Source organism: Salvelinus namaycush, chromosome 20, assembly GCF_016432855.1.
Source record: "Salvelinus namaycush isolate Seneca chromosome 20, SaNama_1.0, whole genome shotgun sequence".
Taxonomy (NCBI): Eukaryota; Metazoa; Chordata; class Actinopteri; order Salmoniformes; family Salmonidae; genus Salvelinus; species Salvelinus namaycush.
In genome coordinates this window covers 34,011,641-34,034,092 of record NC_052326.1, presented here as the reverse complement: position 1 = coordinate 34,034,092, position 22,452 = coordinate 34,011,641, and the positions used below count along the sequence as shown (strand labels likewise).

Sequence of the window (22,452 nt, the reverse complement as noted above, 5' to 3'; positions counted from 1 at the left end):
AACATCTTGGCATAGTTCTGTTATAATCTCCACCCGGCACAGCCAGAAGAGGACTGGCCACCCCTCATAGCCTGGTTCCTCTCTAGGTTTCTTCCTAGGTTTTGGCCTTTCTAGGGAGTTTTTCCTAGCCACCGTGCTTCTACACCTGCATTGCTTGCTGTTTGGGGTTTTAGGCTGGGTTTCTGTACAGCACTTCGAGATATTAGCTGATGTACGAAGGGCTATATAAAATAAACTTGATTTGATTTTGATTTGATTTGACCCTGTACGCCCTATAGCCCCCGACCCTGCACGCCCTATAGCCCCCGACCCTGTACGACCTATAGCCCCCGACCCTGTACGACCTATAGCCCCCGACCCTGTACCCCCCGACCCTGTACGCCCTATAGCCCCCGACCCTGTACGCCCTATAGCCCCCGACCCTGTACCCCCCGACCCTGTACCCCCTATATCCCCCGACCCTGTACGCCCTATAGCCCCCGACCCTGTACGCGCTATAGCCCCCGACCCTGCACGCGCTATAGCCCCCGACCCTGTACGCCCTATAGCCCCCGACCCTGCACCCCCTATAGCCCCCGACCCTGCACGCGCTATAGCCCCCGACCCTGCACGCGCTATAGCCCCCGACCCTGCACGCGCTATAGCCCCCGACCCTGCACCCCTTATAGCTCCCGACCCTGTACGCGCTATAGCCCCCGACCCTGCACCCCTATAGCCCCCGACCCTGCACCCCCTATAGCCCCCGACCTTGCACGCGCTATAGCCCCCGACCCTGTACGCGCTATAGCCCCCGACCCTGTATGCGCTATAGCCCCCGACCCTGTACGCCCTATAGCCCCCGACCCTGTACGCCCTATAGCCCCCGACCCTGTATGCGCTATAGCCCCCGACCCTGTACGCCCTATATCCCCCGACCCTGTACGCCCTATATCCCCCGACCCTGTACGCCCTATAGCCCCCGACCCTGTACCCCCTATATCCCCCGACCCTGTACGACCTATAGCCCCCGACCCTGTACCCCCCGACCCTGTACCCCCTATAGCCCCCGACCCGGGGGTCGGCTATGAAAAGCCAACTGAAAATTATTCATGATTATTATTTGACCATGCTTGTCACTTATGAACATTTTGAACATCTTGGCATAGTTCTGTTATAATCTCCACCCGGCACAGCCAGAAGAGGACTGGCCACCCCTCATAGCCTGGTTCCTCTCTAGGTTTCTTCCTAGGTTTTGGCCTTTCTAGGGAGTTTTTCCTAGCCACCGTGCTTCTACACCTGCATTGCTTGCTGTTTGGGGTTTTAGGCTGGGTTTCTGTACAGCACTTCGAGATATTAGCTGATGTACGAAGGGCTATATAAAATAAACTTGATTTGATTTTGATTTGATTTGACCCTGTACGCCCTATAGCCCCCGACCCTGCACGCCCTATAGCCCCCGACCCTGTACGACCTATAGCCCCCGACCCTGTACGACCTATAGCCCCCGACCCTGTACCCCCCGACCCTGTACGCCCTATAGCCCCCGACCCTGTACGCCCTATAGCCCCCGACCCTGTACCCCCCGACCCTGTACCCCCTATAGCCCCCGACCCTGTACGCCCTATATCCCCCGACCCTGTACGACCTATAGCCCCCGACCCTATATCCCCCGACCCTGTAAGCCCTATATCCCCCGACCCTGTAAGCCCTATATCCCCCGACCCTGTAAGCCCTATATCCCCCGACCCTGTAAGCCCTATAGCCCCCGACCCTGTAAGCCCTATAGCCCCCGACCCTGTAAGCCCTATAGCCCCCGACCCTGTAAGCCCTATAGCCCCCGACCCTTTAAGCCCTATAGCCCCCGACCCTGTAAGCCCTATAGCCCCCGACCCTGTAAGCCCTATATCCCCCGATCCTGTACGACCTATAGCCCCCGACCCTGTACCCCCCGACCCTGTAAGCCCTATATCCCCCGACCCTGTAAGCCCTATATCCTCCGACCCTGTAAGCCCTATAGCCCCCGACCCTGTAAGCCCTACATCCCCCGACCCTGTACGCCCTACATCCCCCGACCCTGTAAGCCCTACAGCCCCCGACCCTGTAAGCCCTATAGCCCCCGACCCTGTACGCCCTACATCCCCCGACCCTGTACGCCCTATAGCCCCCGACCCTGTACCCCCTATAGCCCCCGACCCTGTAAGCCCTATATCCCCCGACCCTGTAAGCCCTATAGCCCCCGACCCTGTACCCCCTATAGCCCCCGACCCTGTACCCCCCATAGCCCCCGACCCTGTACCCCCCGACCCTGTACCCCCTATAGCCCCCGACCCTGTACCCCCTATAGCCCCCGACCCTGTACCTCCTATAGCCCCCTCCTGCAAAGGCAAAGCCAGTGTCTCTGGGACAACAGCTCCTCCGCACTTTTATTGGCTATTACTTCTGAAGGTCACACATCAGTGGAGGGAGGGGAGAGAGGTAGAGAGAGAGACGCAGGCTGGGTTCCAGGGAGAGGGGCAGGCTGGTTTCCAGGGAGAGGTAGGCAGAGAGAGAGAGGTATAGAGAGAGATGCAGGCTGGGTTCCAAGGAGAGAGAGGTAGAGAGAGAGATGCAGGATAGGTTCCAATGAGAGAGAGGTATAAAGAGAGATGCAGGCTGGGTTCCAATGAGAGAGAGGTATAAAGAGAGATGCAGGCTGGGTTCCAGGGAGAGAGGCAGGGAGAGGTATGGATAGAGAGGCAGGCTGGGTTCCAAGGAGAGAGAGGTAGAGAGAGAGATGCAGGCTGGGTTCCAATGAGAGAGAGGTATAAAGAGAGATGCAGGCTGGGTTCCAGGGAGAGAGGCAGTGAGAGGTATGGATAGAGATGCAGGCTGGGTTCCAGGGAGAGAGAGTCAGGGCGAGGTATAGAGAGAGGTATAGAGAGAGGCAGGCTGGGTTCCAGGGAGAGGGAGAGAGAGGCATAGAGAGAGAGGCAGGCTGGGTTCCAAGGAGAGAGAGGTATAGAGAGAGATGCAGGCTGGGTTCCAAGGAGAGAGAGGTATAAAGAGAGATGCAGGCTGGGTTCCAGGGAGAGGGAGAGAGGCAGGGAGAGGTATGGATAGAAATGCAGGCTGGGTTCCAGGAAGAGAGAGTCAGGGCGAGGTATAGAGAGAGGCAGGCTGGGTTCCAGGGAGAGGGAGAGAGGTATGGAGAGAGATGCAGGCTGGGTTCCAGGGAGAGGGAGAGAGAGGCAGGGAGAGGTATAGAGAGAGATGCAGGCTGGGTTCCAGGGAGAGGGAGAGAGAGGCATAGAGAGAGATGCAGGCTGGGTTCGAGGGAGAGGGAGAGAGAGGCATAGAGAGAGATGCAGGCTGGGTTCCAGGGAGAGGGAGCGAGAGGCAGGGAGAGATGCAGGCTGGGTTCCAGGGAGAGGGAGACAGGGCGAGAGGTATAAAGAGGCAGGGAGAGGTATAGAGAGAGATGCAGGCTGGGTTCCAGGGAGAGGGAGAGAGAGGCAGGGAGAGGTATAGAGAGAGATGCAGGCTGGGTTCCAGGGAGAGGGAGTGAGAGGCAGGCTGAGTTCCAGGAAAAATAAAAAAAGCCGGCCCGGTCGTTATGTAACCATCACCCCAGAGCTGGCAGCGGCCCAGGAATCGTGCAACTTGCAGGCAGGGAAAACTAGGACACAGCCGCACACGCACACACCTTCCTAGATATACCGTCACAGTGCCCCCTACTGACATCCTGGGGAAAGCCCAGACCTCACGTAGAATGAGGAAGACACTGAAAAGGTAGAGAATGGAGAGAAAGGAAAACTTAAAATCAGGAAATTGCGAAAAGAAGAGAAGGTAAATAAATGGCACACATATGAGAAGCCAACATTACTGGTCCAAAATTCATGTTATAGGTCAAACAGACAGTATCAGAAGTTATATTATACTCTCCTCTTATGACAGCAGGTAGCCTCGCGTTTAGAGCGTTGGGCCAGTACCTGAAAGGTTGCTGGTTCAAATACCCGAGTAGTCAAGGTGAAAAATCTGTTGATTTGTGTCGTTGAACAAGGCACTTAACTGTAATTTTCTCCAGGAGCGCCGTACTACTATGGCTGATCCTGTAAAACAACATTTCACTGCACAGTTCTTCCTGACTAGGAATACTCCTGGTCCTGTTGCAGTAGCATTGACTAAAGCTCCTCCTGAAAGCTCCTTTCATCCTTCTGGTGAAATAGGGAGGGATGTTCCTAAAGGAACCATGTACACACATTCCACAGCCCTTTTGAAGGCCCTATAAAAAATACATTAAAACAAGTCAACCTACTGTCGTGAGTTAGAATAGTAGAACACACAAGGTGCAACTTCAAAATGTGGTGGCGCACCAGCAGTTTCTCTCTTATGTCAGTCACTGATAGTCACTCAATCAGCCCATGTCAGCAAAACATTTATCTAAAATTAGTAATCATGGTTGAATTAAAAGAGTGGGGGGCCCCTCCATTGGTTTTGTTAGTCAGTCCCACTCAGATATCACATTAAAAACAGCAAACATTTCTCTCCACCGTATGGCAAAATGTGTAGAATTGCAGGACATTTGTATAAATGCATAAAATGTGTTATATGGCAAAATCTTTTCTCTGCCCCATGGCAAAATGTGTAGAATTGCCGCAAACTTGCTTTAAAACTGCAACGTGTTCTCTAAAATGTGTATAATTGCACAAATTGCATGTGGGTACGCAGACTCGTGAGCAACTGAGGACCCTCATGATAAGTTCAGATTTTTTGTGGCCTCCACCGCCATCAAAATGTGCCTTAGAGAGACTGGGTATGTCCAAACACACCGACAGCCTGCCCTACCAGCATGGGACTCTGGAACAGCATAACACTATTGGCTAATGCACACACACACTTAGCTTTACTTACTGAATGGGAGGGTGAGAGAGAGCGGGTGAGAGAAAAAGCAAACCAGAACTACCACTACAAGCCCAGGCGTACTACCTACAGACACGCATCACCACCACATACAGACACAACCACAGACCTACATTTAAGAGGAAAAGGCACATTGACAGAACAAGTGAAAGAGGGAGCGAGAAGTAGAAGAAAAAGAGGAACAACCTCCGGCATATCCATCTCATCATTAAAGGACCTGAGCTGAAAGAGAAGAGAGGAGGGTTAGATTGGTTAGCATAGGGAGGACACAGGCTGCTGCTGTACCATTGTGAACACCACAACATAAGGGAACATATATCAACTTTATTCAGACAACAGATAAATACGGTCTTCAAAGCACTCATGTCATGTGTATCTTAGCAAACATGTAATACTTTAGAAAATACACCGTTTCCTCTGGTCTAAAAAAAATATCCCAATGCCCCAGGGCAGTGATTGGGGACATTGCCCTGTGTAGGGTGCTGCCTTTCGGGATGGGACGTTAAACAGGTGTCCTGACTCTCTGTGGTCACTAAAGATCTAGTAGAGGCCCTCATACCATCACGGTCATCTAATCATCACCAGCTTCCCTGTAACTATTCCCCAGGTCGTTGCTGTGCATGAGAATGTGTTCTGTCAACTTACCTGGTAAAATAAGGGTTAAATTAATTAAAAAATAATACTATTTGACGAGTCAAATAAGCTTGTGGACCTGGATAGGACTGCAATTCACTTAACACTTTCATTACTTTTTTACACAGTTATTACACAGTTATTATCACTCCTATTTCATATGTCACAGCGATTCACCGATACATATGCTATGATGCTGGTGCTAAGCTGACATATGGAATTGTTTCAAGATGGTCATACTATGTATGATTTTTTGGACCCCTATTAGGTATAAAATAAATGTTTTGATAAAATATTGATTTTGGCTGTTACTACTAAAGCCCATATACACGCATTGCATAACAGTCATAAAAGGCAAAAAGGAGAGTCAAAAAATGTATCATAAAAAAATAGGTTTTGAAGTGTCCTAAATCTAGGAATTATACTAAGGAAATATATATATAGAGAGTACCAGTCAAAAGTTTGGACACACCTACTCATTCAAGGGTTTTTCTTTATTTTCACTATTTTCTACATTGTAGAATAATAGTGAAGACATCAAAACTATGAAATAACACACATGGAATCATGTAGTAACCAAAAAAGTGATTAACAAATCAAAATATATTTTAGATTCTTCAAAGTAGGCACCCTTTGCCTTGATGACAGCTCTGCACACTCTTGGCATTCCCTCAACCAGCTGCATATGGAATGCTTTTCCAACAGTCTTGAAGGAGTTCCTACATATGCTGAACAGCTTTGTCTTCACTCTGTGGTCCAACTCATCCCAAACCATATCAATTGGGTTGAGGTCGGGTGATTGTGGAGGCCAGGTCATCTGACGCAACACTCCATCACTCTCCTTGGTCAAATAGCCCTTACTCAGCCTGGAGGTGTGTTGGGTCATTGTCCTGTTGAAAAACAAATGATAGTGGGACTAAGCGCAAACCAGATGGGATGGTGTATCACTGCAGAATGCTGTGGTAGCCATGCTGGTTAAGTGTGCCTTGAATTCTAAATAAATCACTGACATTATCACCAGCAAGGCACCCCCACACCATCACACCTCCTCCTCCATGCTTCACGGTGGGAACCACACATGTGGAGATGATTCGTTCACCTACTCTGCGTCTCACAAAGACTTGGCGTTTGGAACCAAAAATATCCAAATTGGACTCATCAGACCAAAGGACAGATTTCCACTTGTCTAATGTCCATTGCTCGTGTTTCTTGGCCAAAGCAAGTCTCCTCTTCTTATTGGTGTCCTTTACTAGTGGTTTCTTTGCAGCAATTCTAACATGAAGGCCTGATTTACGCAGTCTCCTCTGAACAGTTGATGTTGAGATGTGTCTGTTACTTTTTATTTGGGCTGCAATCGGAGGTGCAGTTAACTCTAATGAACTTATCCTCTGCAGCAGAGGTAACTCTGGGTCCTGCTTTCCTGTGGCGGTCCTCATGAGAGCCAGTTTCATCATAGCGCTTGATGGTTTTTGCAACTGCACTTGAAGAAATTTTCTTGAGTTCTTGAAATTTTCCCGGATTGACTGACCATCATCTCTTAAAGTAATGATTCTCTGTTTATTTGAGCTGTTCTTGACATAATATGGACTTGGTCTTTAACCAAATAGGGCCATCTTCTGTATAACACCCCTACCTTGTTACAACACAACTGATTGGCTCAAATGCATTAAGGAAAGAAATTTCACAAATTAACAAGGCACACCTGTTAATTGAAATGCATTCCAGGTGGCTACCTCATGAAGCTGGTTGAGAGAATGCCAAGAGTGTGCAAAGCTGTCATCAAGGCAAAGGGTGGCTACAGTGAAGAACCTGAAATGTAAAATATATTTTGATTTGCTTAACACTTTTTGGGTTACTACATGATTCTATATGTGTTATTTCATAGTGTTGATGTCTTCACTATTATTCTACAATGTAGAAAAAAGTCAAAATAAAGAAAAATCCTTGAATGAGTAGGTGTCCAAACTTTTGACTGGTTCTGTATATATTTTTTAACACATATTTAACCCCTTTTTTGGGGTAGGCACAAAACTAACTTCATTACTTCAATTAGTTTTTTTTTTATACCAGTACCGGGTACCTTCAGACGAGTCCCGTGACACTTGTGGGGGTCGTATAGCAAAATGGAGAACACCATCGTGAGAATCTCCCCTTTCCACAGCGGGGTCCCATTAGTTTGTAGCCCAAACGGTTCGGACACTACTAAACAGAAATTGGCACATCGACTGTACTGACTTCAGACGAGTCTCCTAACATTTGTGGGGGTCAAAGAGCAAAACGGACAACACCATCGTGTTCGGTCAAACCGTTCGGACGCTACAGACATTTTCGTTAGAAAACCTATTATAGGGATGTCTCATGGTCTGACAAACCCCGCTCTAGCTTTGCCACCTTTCACTGCAGATGCGGAAGTGCAACACCGGCGGATGTTTTGAAAATTATTTTGTTATGTAACTTAGATTGACACACCGGTGTGTCTAACGACTCTAGTGGGATTGAAAGGGATGTACAAATAGCTAGCGAGCTAGTTATTTTCATGAACTGACATTTGATTTCAATAGGAACACAAGTGGCTGCCTAGCTATTATTGAAAATAACTGCAGTTTCTGCTGGTCATTGTTTTCAGGCTGTTTCAGGCATTGGTGCTAACTAGGTAATCAAGCTAACGTTAGCTAGCTACCCCAGAAGATGCTAATAACATCTGTATCTAACATTTTTGATCCTGCTCGTTTGATCCTGATCTTATTTCAAATGCTCACACAGACGTTTTCCATTCGGTCAAAGAAATAATGCTTTATTACCAAAGCAGTATTGTAAACATATTTTTTTACAGCAGCTTGGACAGTGCTACTGATCATAGTGGTGGTGCTTGGCTTGCACAGCCTATATCAATTAGCGATAGCATTGTAGCCAACAACTGCTGCATCCAAAATATTTATTTTACAAAGATCACAATGAAATATAATCTTAGTGACTATTCAAGCAAGAATCAAAACAAACATAATTGTAAGCGTATGAGAAACCACATTTTTTATTTTGTTTAGAAGTAATAAAAATGTAAATCTAGGCTATGTTGACTGGGCGCAGATGGTGTTGGCTTTCTTAATGACGCCAAGAGTCGCACGCATCTGTGTGTCGCATACTGGAAAAGGGTCTATAGAATTTTGTTATTTGTAGTGTCAAATTAAAAGCTTATTTGACGCATCGAAGTGTTATTTGACGTGTATATTTTTGACACGCAAAGACCAAAATGGCGTTCCATATTAGAAGGTGTTATACACAGATTGAAAAGTGTTTGGTATAATAGAAGAGGGAAATTCCATCCATTCTGAACCAATAGCTTTTATATGAAGATGGACCATCGGGAGCTACAGTACATCTTCATGCTTGTCCTCACACATGGATGCTTTCATTGGGCCATGCAGGTTAGTTAGTGGCCAGCCAAGTATTCATGAGGTCAGTCTAGCATGTCAGTCTAGCGGGTCAGTCTATATTCATTATATAGACCCATATAATTCCATATCACATCAGAATAAATAACACACCCAGACATTGGTTGATGAGTATTACAGTGTGAGCAAACCTAAAAAGAGGAGGTTAGACACTAGACAGTTCATCGATCAAACTGTGATTGAAAGAAAGAGATGTTTTTAGATGTTCAGGGCTGCAGTTGGATGTAAGGTAAGATGTGATGTGGCTCGTGGTCTACCTTCTCTCCGTATCCTCGGTCTTTGGTCATCATCTCTCGGAGGGTCTGCAGGACTTTGATACACAGCCTCTCCTCATTCTCCTCTAGCAGCTGCTTGGTGTGTTTGATCAGCCTGGGGAGAGACAGGGTCAAAGGTCACCATGGGGTCACTAATCATGGGGTTGAGGTCACAAGAGGATTGACTGGATGGGTGGGTTTGGGGGACAAAATGTTGGAGTGGCGGTGTTGTGCACACATTCACATTCATATTTTTGTTATTTAACAGACACTCCTAACCAGAGCGACTTAACAGTCAGTGCATTCAAATAAGTTCAGTAAGAAAAATGACAGCTTCATTAAATAGTACCTGCGAAACACCAGTTTCAACGTCAACAGGCGACTCGGGGATGCTGGCCTTCTAGGCAGAGTTGAAAAGAAAAAGCCATATCTCAGACTGGCCAATAAAAAGAAAAGATTAAGATGGGCAAAAGAACACAGACACTGGACAGAGGAACTCTGCCTACAAGGCCAGCATCCCGGAGTCACCTCTTCACTGTTGCCGTTGAGACTGGTGTTTTGCGGGTACTATTTAATGAAGCTGCCAGTTGAGGACTTGTGAGGCATCTGTTTCTCAAACTAGACACTCTAATGTACTTGTCCTCTTGCTCAGTTGTTCACCGGGGCCTCCCACTCATCTTTCTATTCTGGTTAGGGCCAGTTTGCATTGTTCTGTGAAGGGAGTAGTACACAGCGTTGTATGAGATCTTCAGTTTCTTAGCAATTTCTCACATGGAATAGCCATCATTTCCCAGAACAATAATAGACTGATGAGTTTCAGAAGAAAGTACTTTGTTTCTGGCCATTTTGAGCCTGTAATCGAACCCACAAATGCTGATGCTCCAGATACTCAACTAGTCTAAAGAAGGCCAGTTTTATTGCTTTTTTAATCAGACCAACAGTTTTCAGCTGTGCTAACATAATTTCAAAAGCGTTTTCTAATGATCAATTAGCCTTTTAAAATGATCAACTTGGATTAGCCAACACAACGTGCCAATGGAACACATTGCTGATAATGGGCCTCTGTACGCCTATGTAGATATTCCATTAAAATAAATCTGCCGTTTCCAGCAACAATAGGCATTTACAACATTAACAATGTCTACACTGTACTTCTGATCAATTTGATGTTACTTTAAAATGGACAAAAAAATATGATTTTCTTTAAAAAACAAGGACATTTCTAAGTGACCCCAAACTTTTGAACGGTACTGTATATAGTACCAGTCCAAAGGATGGACACACCTACATATTCAAGGGTTTTTCTTTATTTTACTGTTTTCTACATTGTAGAATAATAGTGAAGACATCAAAACTATGAAAAAACACATATGGAATCATGTAGTAACCAACAAAGTGTTAAATCAAAATATATTTTATATTTTAGTTCTTCAAAGTAGCCACCCTTTGCCTTGATGACAGCTTTGCAAACTTGGCATTCTCTCAACCAGCTTCATGAGGTAGTCACCTGGAATGCATTTCAATTAACAGGTGTGCCTTGTTAAAAGTTCATTTGTGGAATTTCTTCCCTTCTTAATGCATTTGAGCCAATCAGTTGTGTTGTGACAAGGTAGGGGTGGTATACAGAAGATAGCTCTATTTGGTAAAAGTCCATATTATGGCAAGAAGAGCTCAAATAAGCAAAGAGAAATGACAAATTACTTTAAGACGTGAAGGTCAGTCAATGCGGAAAAGATCAAGAACTTTGTAAGTTTCTTCAAGTGCAGTCGCAAAAACATCAAGCACTATGATGAAACTGGCTCTCATGAGGACCGCCACAGGAAAGGAAGAACCAGAGTTACCTCTGCTACAGAGGATAAGTTCATTAGAGTTACTAGCCTCAGAAATTGCAGCCCAAATAAATGCCTCAGAGTTCAAGTAACAGACACATCTCAACATCAACTGTTCAGAGGAGACTGTGTGAATCAGGCCTTCATGGTCGAATTGCTGCAAAGAAACCACTATTAAAGGACACCAATAATAAGAAGAGACTTGCTTGGGCCAAGAAACACGAGCAATGGACATTAGACTGCTGGAATCTGTCCTTTGGTCTGATGAGTCCAATTTGGAGATTTTTGTTCCAACCGCCGTGTCTTTGTGAGACGCAGAGTAGGTGAATGGATGATCTCCGCAGGTGTGGTTCCCACCGTGAAGCATGGAGAAGGAGGTGTGATGGTGCTTTACTGATGACACTGTCTGTGATTTATTTAGAATTCAAGGCACACTTAACCAGCATGGCTGCCACAGAATTCTGCAGCAATACGCCATCCCATCTGGTTTGCCCTTTGTGTAACTACCATTTGTTTTTCAATGGGACAATGACCCAACACACCACCAGGCTGTGTAAGGGCTATCTGATCAAGAAGAAAGGTACCATGCATGTAAAATGTGTGTAGAATGTACATGTAAAAAAACAAAACGTAAAAACAAATTTATTTTTGTGCTCCGAAGAGGTGAATGGGCCAAAACAAATCTAAAATAAAAAGTTTTGTAGGAAAAAACTAATCACATATCACAGTCATTGCAAGTAGAACCTTATTCATTTTGTTTATATTCACTTTTGATTGGACTTTTCTATTCAGGCGATGTCAGGTGAAAATAGAAATTCACGCAGACACATGATAAATAACAGGTTCACTCTTCCCACGACCAATAATCTTATCCACAAATGTTCTCTTTGTGAAGGCCTTGGCCTCACACTACTGTGTCACCAAATATAGGCAATGCATCGTATGTAATGACTGAGGTATAAAAATGACCCCCAGACAGTGTTGTCAGAATGAGGGCTTCTGTAGTTCTACTGGTGTTGCTGCTGACAGTGATTAAACAATAATGACCAAATGGAATGAATGCAATCTCTCTTCTTCGATGCTGTATTCACAGACAGACCATAGGTGGCGTGACATTACATTGATCTACCCCAAAGTCATCACAAACATCAGCAAGGTTTAGAACCAAGTTACAGGTACAATGTACTATGCATGTATTTCAACCATTGGATGACAAAATAAAAAATACAAAAATGTACACGTAACATACTGTATGTTTTTTCCTGATAGAGGTCTCTTTACAGCACTAGTGAGAGGAGTCTACTACTTCAGATACACGGTCTGTGGTCAACTGAATTAAACAGGTTTGGGTGTAGGCTTGCTGAACAATGGCCAGTGAGCTGTATACAGTTGTGGCCAAAAGTTTTGAGAATGACACAAATATTAATTTCCACAAAGTTTGCTGCTTCAGTGTCTTTAGATATTTTTGTCAGATGTTACTATGGAATACTGAAGTATAATTACAAGCATTTCATAAGTGTCAAAGGCTTTTATTGATAATTACATGAAGTTGATGCAAAGAGTCAATATTTGGAGTGTTGACCCTTCTTTTTCAAAACCTCTGCAATCCGCCCTGGCATGCTGTCAATTAACTTCTGGGCCACATCCTGACTGATGGCAGCCCATTCTTGCATAATCAATGCTTGGAGTTTGTTAGAATTTGTGGGGTTTTGTTTGTCCACCCACCTCTTGAGGATTGACCACAAATTCTCAATGGGATTAAGGTCTGGGGAGTTTCCTGGCCATGGACCCAAAATATCGATGTTTTGTTCCCGAGCCTCTTAGTTATCACTTTTGCCTTATGGCAAGGTGCTCCATCATGCTGGAAAAGGCATTGTTCGTCACCAAACTGTTCCTGGATGGTTGGGAGAAGTCGCTCTCAGAGGATGTGTTGGTACCATTCTTTATTCATGGCTGTGTTCTTAGGCAAAATTGTGAGTGAGCCCACTCCCTTGGCTGAGAAGCAACCCCACACATGAATGGTCTCAGGATGCTTTACTGTTGGCATGACACAGGACTGATGGTAGCGCTCACTTTGCCTTCTCCGGACAAGCTTTTTTCTGGATGCCCCAAACAATCGGAAAGGGGATTCATCAGAGAAAATGACTTTACCCCAGTCCTCAGCAGTCCAATCCCTGTACCTTTTGCAGAATATCAGTCTGTCTCTGATGTTTTTCCTGGAGAGAAGTGGCTTCTTTGCTGCCCTTCTTGACACCAGGCCATCCTCCAAAAGTCTTCATCTCACTGTGCGTGCAGATGCACTCACACCTGCCTGCTGCCATTCCTGAGCAAGCTCTGTACCGGTGGTGCCCCGATCCCGCAGCTGAATCAACTTTAGGAGACGGTCCTGGTGGTTGCTGGACTTTCTTGGGCGCCCTGAAGCCTTCTTCACAACAATTGAACTGCTCTCCTTGAAGTTCTTGATGATCCGATAAATGGTTGATTTAGGTGCAATCTTACTGGCAGCAATATCCTTGCCTGTGAAGCCCTTTTTGTGCAAAGCAATGATGACGCCACAGGTTTCCTTGCAGGTAACCATGGTTGACAGAGGAAGAACAATGATTTCAAGCACCACACTCCTTTTGAAGCTTCCAGTCTGTTATTCGAACTCAATCAGCATGACAGAGTGATCTCCAGCCTTGTCCTCGTCAACACTCATATCTGTGCTGACGAGAGAATCACTGACATGTCATCTGGTCATATTGTGGCAGGGCTGAAATGCAGTGGAAATGTTTGTTTGGGGATTCAGTTCATTTGCAATCCTCCTGGAGTTAGAGTTGGGAGATGTGGTCTATATCCCGCTTCCATAAATCTACCAGATCTATCTATTCATATGGTCGTAACACCTTCAGTGGCTTCCTGCTCTTCAAATCAAATGTATTTATATAGCCCTTCTTACATCTGCTGATATCTCAAAGTGCTGTACATAAACCCAGCCTAAAACCCCAAACAGCAAGCAACGCAGGTGTAGAAGCACGGTGGCTAGGAAAAACTCCCTAGAAAGGCCAAAACCTAGGAAGAAACCTAGAGAGGAACCAGGCTATGAGGGGTGGCCAGTCCTCTTCTGGCTGTGCCGGGTGGAGATTATAACAGAACATGGCCAAGATGTTCAAATGTTCATAAATGACCAGCATGGTCAAATAATAATAATCCCAGTAGTTGTCGAAGGTGTAACAAGTCAGCACCTCAGGAATAAATGTCATTTGGCTTTTCATAGCCGATCATTCAGAGTATCTCTACCACTTCTGCTGTCTCTAGAGAGTTGAAAACAGCAGGTCTGGGACAGGTAACACGTCCGGTGAACAGGTCAGGGTTCCATAGCCGCAGGCAGAACAGTTGAAACTGGAGCAGCAGCTTCACCGTGCAAGTTATGTTATCATGTTGAACAGAGCTGAAGGAAGTGCTTGGATGAATTCCTCCAACCAATAAATACATTCATCAAGAATTGGCAATGTGCCTTTCTTTAATTTGGTTTTCAATATTATTGATTTTTTTTTAACCATATGTCCATTTAATATACCAGGCACTGTATACTTTGTTTAGGGTTGGGGTGAGATTGTTAATGTAAACACACGTACTTGCAGATGAATCCGCCACTCTCACACTTCCTGCGGGAGTCTGTGTTCTCAGGAAAGAGCAGCTCTGGCCGATGCAGCACATCTACTAGGACAGACAGCTCAGCCTGGACCAACGGACGCAGACGGTCCTCTAAAGCTGACACTATGTCCTACGGAAAGGGGGGGGGGGGGGGGGGGGGGTGAGGAACGGAGGGAGATAGTGGGAGGGAGGTTAAGACAGAGACACGTAAACCATACAGATGGATGAGTTTAAAAGGACGGACAGACTCACAAACACAGTGTACCCACCTGCAGTCTCTCAATGATGTTCCTGTAGTCTCGCGAAGCGGTCAGTACCGAGTCTCTGCGGGCAGCATTGCGGGCAGACATTCTCCAGGACATTGCTGTCTTCTGGACGATGTTGTTGGACTTCACAAACAGGTTGTTCACCTGGCTGTCCAGATCCACCGGGATGGCGATGGCTCGCCCTTTAGCTGTCACACACCAAGAAAGCCAAATAATGTGTGTGTAGAGGTCTTACAGACAGTATGATACAACACTCATCTTTATAGTACATCCCAATCATAATACCACTGCCTCATCAGGGGATTTGACTAACAAAAGAACAACAAATTACTAACATCAAGTTGGATTTCTTTGAAAACATACATAAATAAAGTGTTATATAGCATGTCAAATCTATACATACACCAGAGTAGTTCATAGAACTACTTATTATTTTGAGTTGTCTTTGTTAGTTGATGATATAATCAGTGTTGGGGGTTAGTGTTGTCCTCCTTACCCACGTCAGACAGCACCTTGATACAGCTCTCCACTGAGCCCTTCTGAACTGGGACCAGCCAGTTACAGTGATACACTCTGAACACTGCCTGTAACTGCTGAACAAACACAGGCTGTCTGGTCTGGGGACAGGGAGAAGGTAGAGGGAGAATAATAATAATAAGTTATAACATAGATCAACTATACAGAACAAAAATATAAACGCAACGTGTAAAGTGTTGGTCCCATGTATCATGATTTTCGATAAGCACAAAAAGCTTACTTTTCTCAAATGTTATGCACAAATTTGTTTACATCCCTGTTAATGAGCATTTCTCCTTAGCCAAAATAATCCATCCACCTGACAGGGGTGGCATATCAAGAAGCTGATTAAACAGCATGCTCATTACACATGTGCTGGGGACAATAAAAGGCCACTAAAATGTGCAGTTTTGTCACACAAATCCATGCCACAGATGTCTCAAGTTTTGAGGGAGCGTGCAATTGGCATGCTGACTGCAGGAATGTCCACCAGAGCTGTTGCCAGAGAACTGAATGTACATTTTTCTACCATAAGCAACCTCTAAAGTCATTTTAGAGAATTTGGCAGTACTTCCAACCGGTCTCACAACCGCAGACCATCTGTGACCACGCCCAGGACCTCCACATCCGGCTTCTTCACCTGCAGGATCATTTGAGACCAGCCACCCGGATAGCTGATGAACCTGTGGGTTTGCACAAGCAAAAAAGTTCTGCACAAACTGTCAGAAACCATCTCAGGGAAGCTCATCTGCTTGCTCGTCGTCCTCACCAGGGTCTTGACATTGTAACTGACTGCAGTGGGCAAATGCTCACCTTCGATGGCCACTGGCACGCTGGAGAAGTGTGCTCTTCACGGATGAATACCGGATTCAAATGCACCGGGCAGATGGTATGGTGTCGTGTGGGCGATATGCTGATGTCAACGTTGTGAACAGAGTGCCCCATCGTGGCGGTAGAGTTATGGTATGGGCAAGCATATGCTACAGACAACGAACAAAATATAATTTTATCGATGGCAATTTGAATGCACAGAGATACCGTGATCCTGAGGCCCATTGTTGTGCCATTCATTTGCCACCATCACCTCATGTTCTAGCATGATAATGCACAGCCCCATGTTGCAAGAAGAAAATGTCCCAGTTCTTCCATGGCCTGCATACTCAGACAGATCACCCATTGAGCATGTTCGGGATGCCCTGGATCAATGTGTACGACAGGGTGTTCCAGTTCCTGCCAATATCCAGCAACTTCGAACAGCCAATGAAGTGGATTGGGACAACGTTCCACAGGCCACAATCAAAAGCCTGATCAACTCTATGCAAAAGGAGATGTCACGCTGCATGAGGTGAATGGAGGTCACACCAGATACTGACTGGTTCTCTGATCCACGCCCCTATGCTTTTTTAAAAAGTATCTGTGACCAACAGATGCATATCTGTATTCCCAGTCATGTGAAATCCATAGATTTGGGCCTAATTCATTTATTTCAATTGACGGATTTCCTTATATCAACAGTAACTCAGTAAAATCTTTGAAATTGTTACATGTTGCATTTACATTTTTGTTCAGTGTAGATAATACTAAAAGGTCTATAGAACCATGCTATTGTATACCTAACAGGAATGTTTCCAACTCACACTTAATATCAAGTCTCCACCATTACAAATCAAATGTACACCTAACCCTGTGAAACAACATGACACACATGGGAAATCTGCCTCAGATTCTGCTGCATCCTCACAACCTGTTACCTTACACCACAAACCCCTCCCCCTTCTGACTGTGGTAGGGTAGAGGGGGAGGGGCGATAACACCTGTAACCAGGCCAGCAGGGAGGTGGTGAAGAATCTAACTGCTGGGTTTAGCGGCAGTTAGCTTTCCCATGTGAAACACCAAGCACCAACATCACACCGTCATATTGCCCCAGCCCACCCAAACCCCTGTGTCACAACACCCTGTCAGACCAACTGAACATGACTAAACATAAATAGTTTGCATTCAGACAAAAATTGGAGGGGAAACATTGCATTTGTGCTAAGGTTGCCTAACCTTACCAACACCAGCTGAGGTAATGGGATGGAAAAGCACATGCACCTGCATACTCACACATGAAACATTAGCACCCAGATGTGTGTGGTCCCCATTCCAATAAATAAAATACCTCTATCATTTTCCCCAAAAGTGAGGCCTGCAGCAGAGGATGAAAGCAGTCAGAAAATAAAATAATTGTCAGTGACAATATTCAGGACAAGCCACTTGATAACCTGGTATCTCACCTCTCTTACAGGCAACCAGTTGGGGAACCTTGCTCTACACACTGGTGCAGATGCCCATAATAATCAACTCTTACCCTACGAGGTCCGGAGCCTGCTGGTTTTCTGTTCTACATGATAATTAATTGCACCAACCTGGTGTCACAGGTCTAAATCAGTGCATGATTAGAAGGGAACAATGAAAAAAATGCAATGGAACTGCCTTCATGGTCCAGAGTTCAGTTTGAGGGGTCTAGAAGGTCTAATGTCTTCTATTCTAGGAATTGAAGAGCGAGTGGTTTACCAAGAAGTACAAGAATGGACATTGAACACAATGATCAACAATTACTGCATGTTGTCTACCAAGGATATGACTGTACAACAGGAAAACGCCATGATAATCATTACAGACGGTCACAGGAAGAGGCTACAGCCCTAAGGCTAGGATGATGACTAACTCCATGTTCAAGGATGAAAGACAGAAATAGCAAACGAGGTTGAAGGAACTGAGGGAAGGAGGTGTGTACTGGCTTTCTCTGACAGTACGTCACTCTATGTTCAGGGAAGGGATGCATTTTAAAACCGTATTGCTCGCACACACCACACACACCTGGTCTAGAGTTCTGTGAATCACCATCTACATTCTCAGAAATTGGTAGGAATCACTTAAGAGCCTATAGCTTAAACCCATTTGAATTCAATCACTTTTTGAAAGCATCCCTTTTTGATTTAAACAAAACTTCCTATACATGTTTGCCCACAGAAAAAGTTTATTTTTAGACCTGAATTCAGGATATATCCAGGCTGCATCCGGCCGTGATTGGGAGTCACGTGATTGGGAGTCCCCTGCATCACATCTGGCCGTGATAGTAGTCCGAGTTTGGCCGGGGTAGGCCGTCATTGTAAATAAGAATTTGTTCTTAACTGACTTGCCTAGATAAATAAAATAAAATAAATATATATATATACACACACACACACAGTGGGGAGAACAAGTATTTGATACACTGCCGATTTTGCAGGTTTTCCTACTTACAAAGCATGTAGAGGTCTGTAATTTTTATCATAGGTACACTTCAACTGTGAGAGACGGAATCTAAAACAAAAATCCAGAAAATAACATTGTATGATTTTTAAGTAATTCATTTGCATTTTATTGCATGACATAAGTATTTGATCACCTACCAACCAGTAAAAAATCCGGCTCTCACAGACCTGTTAGTTTTTCTTTAAGAAGCCCTCCTGTTCTCCACTCATTACCTGTATTAACTGCACCTGTTTGAACTCGTTACCTGTATAAAAGACACCTGTCCACACACTCAATCAAACAGACACCAACCTCTCCACAATGGCCAAGACCAGAGAGCTGTGTAAGGACATCAGGGATAAAATTGTAGACCTGCACAAGGCTGGGATGGGCTACAGGACAATAGGCAAGCAGCTTGGTGAGAAGGCAACAACTGTTGGCGCAATTATTAGAAAATGGAAGAAGTTCAAGATGACGGTCAATCACCCTCGGTCTGGGGCTCCATGCAAGATCTCACCTCGTGGGGCATCAATGATCATGAGGAAGGTGAGGGATCAGCCCAGAACTACATGGCAGGACCTGGTCAATGACCTGAAGAGAGCTGGGACCACAGTCTCAAAGAAAACCATTAGTAACACACTACGCCGTCATGGATTAAAATCCTGCAGCGCACGCAAGGTCCCCCTGCTCAAGCCAGCGCATGTCCAGGCCCGTCTGAAGTTTGCCAATGACCATCTGGATGATCCAGAGGAGGAATGGGAGAAGGTCATGTGGTCTGATGAGACAAAAATAGAGCTTTTTGGTCTAAACTCCACTCGCCGTGTTTGGAGGAAGAAGAAGGATGAGTACAACCCCAAGAACACCATCCCAACCGTGAAGCATGGAGGTGGAAACATCATTCTTTGCGGATGCTTTTCTGCAAAGGGGACAGGACGACTGCACCGTATTGAGGGGAGGATGGATGGGGCCATGTATCGCGAGATCTTGGCCAACAACCTCCTTCCCTCAGTAAGAGCATTGAAGATGGGTCGTGGCTGGGTCTTCCAGCATGACAACGACCCAAAACACACAGCCAGGGCAACTAAGGAGTGACTCCGTAAGAAGCATCTCAAGGTCCTGGAGTGGCCTAGCCAGTCTCCAGACCTGAACCCAATAGAATTTTCGTCTGCCTTTCAGGACCGGAACGAGCCTGTGGTTTTCTGAACATAACGCGCAAACCAAATGGCGGTTTTTGGTTATAAAACTAATCTTTATCGAACAAAAAGAACATTTAATGTGTAACTGGGAGTCTTGTGAGTGCAAACATCCGAAGATTATCAAAGGTAAGCGATTCATTTTATTGCTTTTCTGACTTTCGTGACCAAGCTAATTTGGGGCTAGCTGTTCTTACTGTTTTGTCTAGTGATTGATAAACTCAAACGCTTGGATTGCTTTCACTGTAAAGCATATTTTCAAAATCTGACACGATAGGTGGATTAACAACAAGCTAAGCTGTGTTTTGGTATATTTCAATTGTGATTTCATGATTATAAATATTTTTAGTATTTTTGAATTTGGCGCTCTGCAATTCAGCGGTTGTTTACGAAAATGATCCCGCTAAAGGGATCCGTGCGGCAAGAAGTTAACATCGACAGGGCTCTGTGTGTGGAGTAAATGTGGTCTAGAGTTTTTTCCCCTCGGGTTGCACATTTAACATGCTGATAAAGATTAGGTAGAATGGATTTGAGATTCCCTGCATTAAAGTCCCCGCCCACTAGGAGAGCTGCCTCTGGATGAACGTTTTCCTGTTTGCTTATGGCCGTATACAGCTCATTGAGTGCGGTCTTAGTGCCAGCATCAGTCTGTGGTGGTATATAGACGGCTACAAAAAATATAGATGTAAACTCTCTTGGTAAATAGTGTGGTCTAGAGCTTATCATGAGATACTCTACCTCAGGCGAGCAAAACAGAGACTTCCTTAGATTTCGTGCACCAGCTGTTGTTTACAAATATACATAGTCCGCCGCCCCTTGTCTTACCAGAAGCCGCTGTTCTATCCTGCCGAAAAAGCTTAAAACCCGCCAGGTGTATTTTAATCATGTTGTCGTTCAGCCATGACTCGGTGAAACATAAGATATTACAGTTTTAATGTCCTGTTGGTAGGATATACATGCTCGTAGTTCGTCTATTTTATTATCGATTGATTGTACGTTGACTAATAGGACCGATGGTAAAGGTAGATTACCCTCTCGGCAACAGATACAAGGCAAGGCACCCGGACCGTCGATCCTTACAAGGCCCCCGGACCGTCGTCCACGATATCTCCGGCTTTTCCTCCTGCGAATGATGGGGATGAGAGCCCTGTTGGGCTTCCGAAGTAAATCCTTCCTGTCCGACTGTCACGTTCCTGACCTTATTTCCTTTATTTTGTCTTTGTTTAGTATGGTCAGGGCGTGAGTTGGGGTGGGCATTCTATGTTATGTGTTTCTATGTTGGGTTCAATGTATTAGCCTGATATGGTTCTCAATTAGGGGCAGGTGTTTTACGTTTCCTCTGATTGAGAACCATATTAAGGTAAGCTGTTCTCACTGTTTGTTTGTGGGTGATTGTTCCTGTGTCAGTGTTTGTACCACACGGGACTGTTTCGTTTTGTTCGTTCGTGTGTTCCGTCCTGTTCGTGCGTTCATGTGTTTTGTTCTCAAGTTCAGGTCTGTTCGCTTCGCTCCACAGGTAATATTACATTTCATTACAGTACAACGGTTTGATTTGTTTGATCTGAGCAATTTTTCTTAGCTAGCTACATAGCCGTCTTTGTATCAAAGATAATTGTGTAGTTTAGAGTAATTATCGAGGTTAGCTAGCCAGCTATTTTCGTCCGCCGCGCCGCGCCACCGTTCTCCTACCTAGTCAACAACTGCTAGCTAGCTAGTCAACTTCTACCGACTAGCAGCACTGTAGAAACTAATACATTACAACGGAACGATTTGATTAGTGTAGTGTTAGCTAGCTACATAGTTGTCTTTGCTGTCTTTGTATCTAAGATAATTGTGTAGTTTAGAGTAATTATCGAGGTTAGCTAGCCAGCTATTTTCGTCCGCCGCGCCGCGCCACCGTTCTCCTACTAAGTCAACAACTGCTAGCTAGCTAGTCAACTTCTACCGACTAGCAGCACTGTAGAAACTAATAATACATTACAACGGAACGATTTGATTAGTGTAGTGTTAGCTAGATACATAGTCGTCTTTGCTGTCTTTGTATCTAAGATAATTGTGTAGTTTAGAGTAATTATCGAGGTTATCGAGGTTACCTAGCCAGCTACACTTTCAAACAAAGTCAACAACGCAGCCACTGCTAGCTAGCCTACTTCACCAGCCAGCAGTACTGTATCATTTTAATCATTTTAGTCAATAAGATTTTTGCAACGTAAGCTTAACTTTCTGAACATTCGAGACGTGTAGTCCACTTGTCATTCCAATCTCCTTTGCATTAGCGTAGCCTCTTCTGTAGCCTGTCAACTATGTGTCTGTCTATCCCTGTTCTCTCCTCTCTGCACAGACCATACAAACGCTTCACACCGCGTGGCCGCTGCCACTAACCTGGTGGTCCCAGCGCGCACGACCCACGTGGAGTTCCAGGTCTCCGGCAGCCTCTGGAACTGCCGATCTGCGGCCAACAAGGCAGAGGTCATCTCAGCCTATGCTTCCCTCCAGTCCCTCGACTTCTTGGCACT

The 22,452-nt window shown here is 45.2% G+C and overlaps 1 protein-coding gene across 1 annotated transcript in view; it reads right to left on the bottom strand.

Annotated features, from left to right (window-relative positions):
• The window catches only part of LOC120065278 (inositol 1,4,5-trisphosphate receptor type 1-like), a 169,000-nt gene that overhangs the window by 66,659 nt on the left and 79,889 nt on the right, over nucleotides 1-22,452 (bottom strand). The window contains exons 35-39 of the mRNA XM_039016143.1: nucleotides 15,445-15,565; nucleotides 14,952-15,136; nucleotides 14,664-14,812; nucleotides 9,221-9,332; nucleotides 5,065-5,100 (exon numbers count right to left, since the gene is read on the bottom strand). Coding sequence (XP_038872071.1) covers nucleotides 5,065-5,100; nucleotides 9,221-9,332; nucleotides 14,664-14,812; nucleotides 14,952-15,136; nucleotides 15,445-15,565 — 603 coding nt within the window. The remainder of the gene's footprint in view (nucleotides 1-5,064; nucleotides 5,101-9,220; nucleotides 9,333-14,663; nucleotides 14,813-14,951; nucleotides 15,137-15,444; nucleotides 15,566-22,452) is intronic.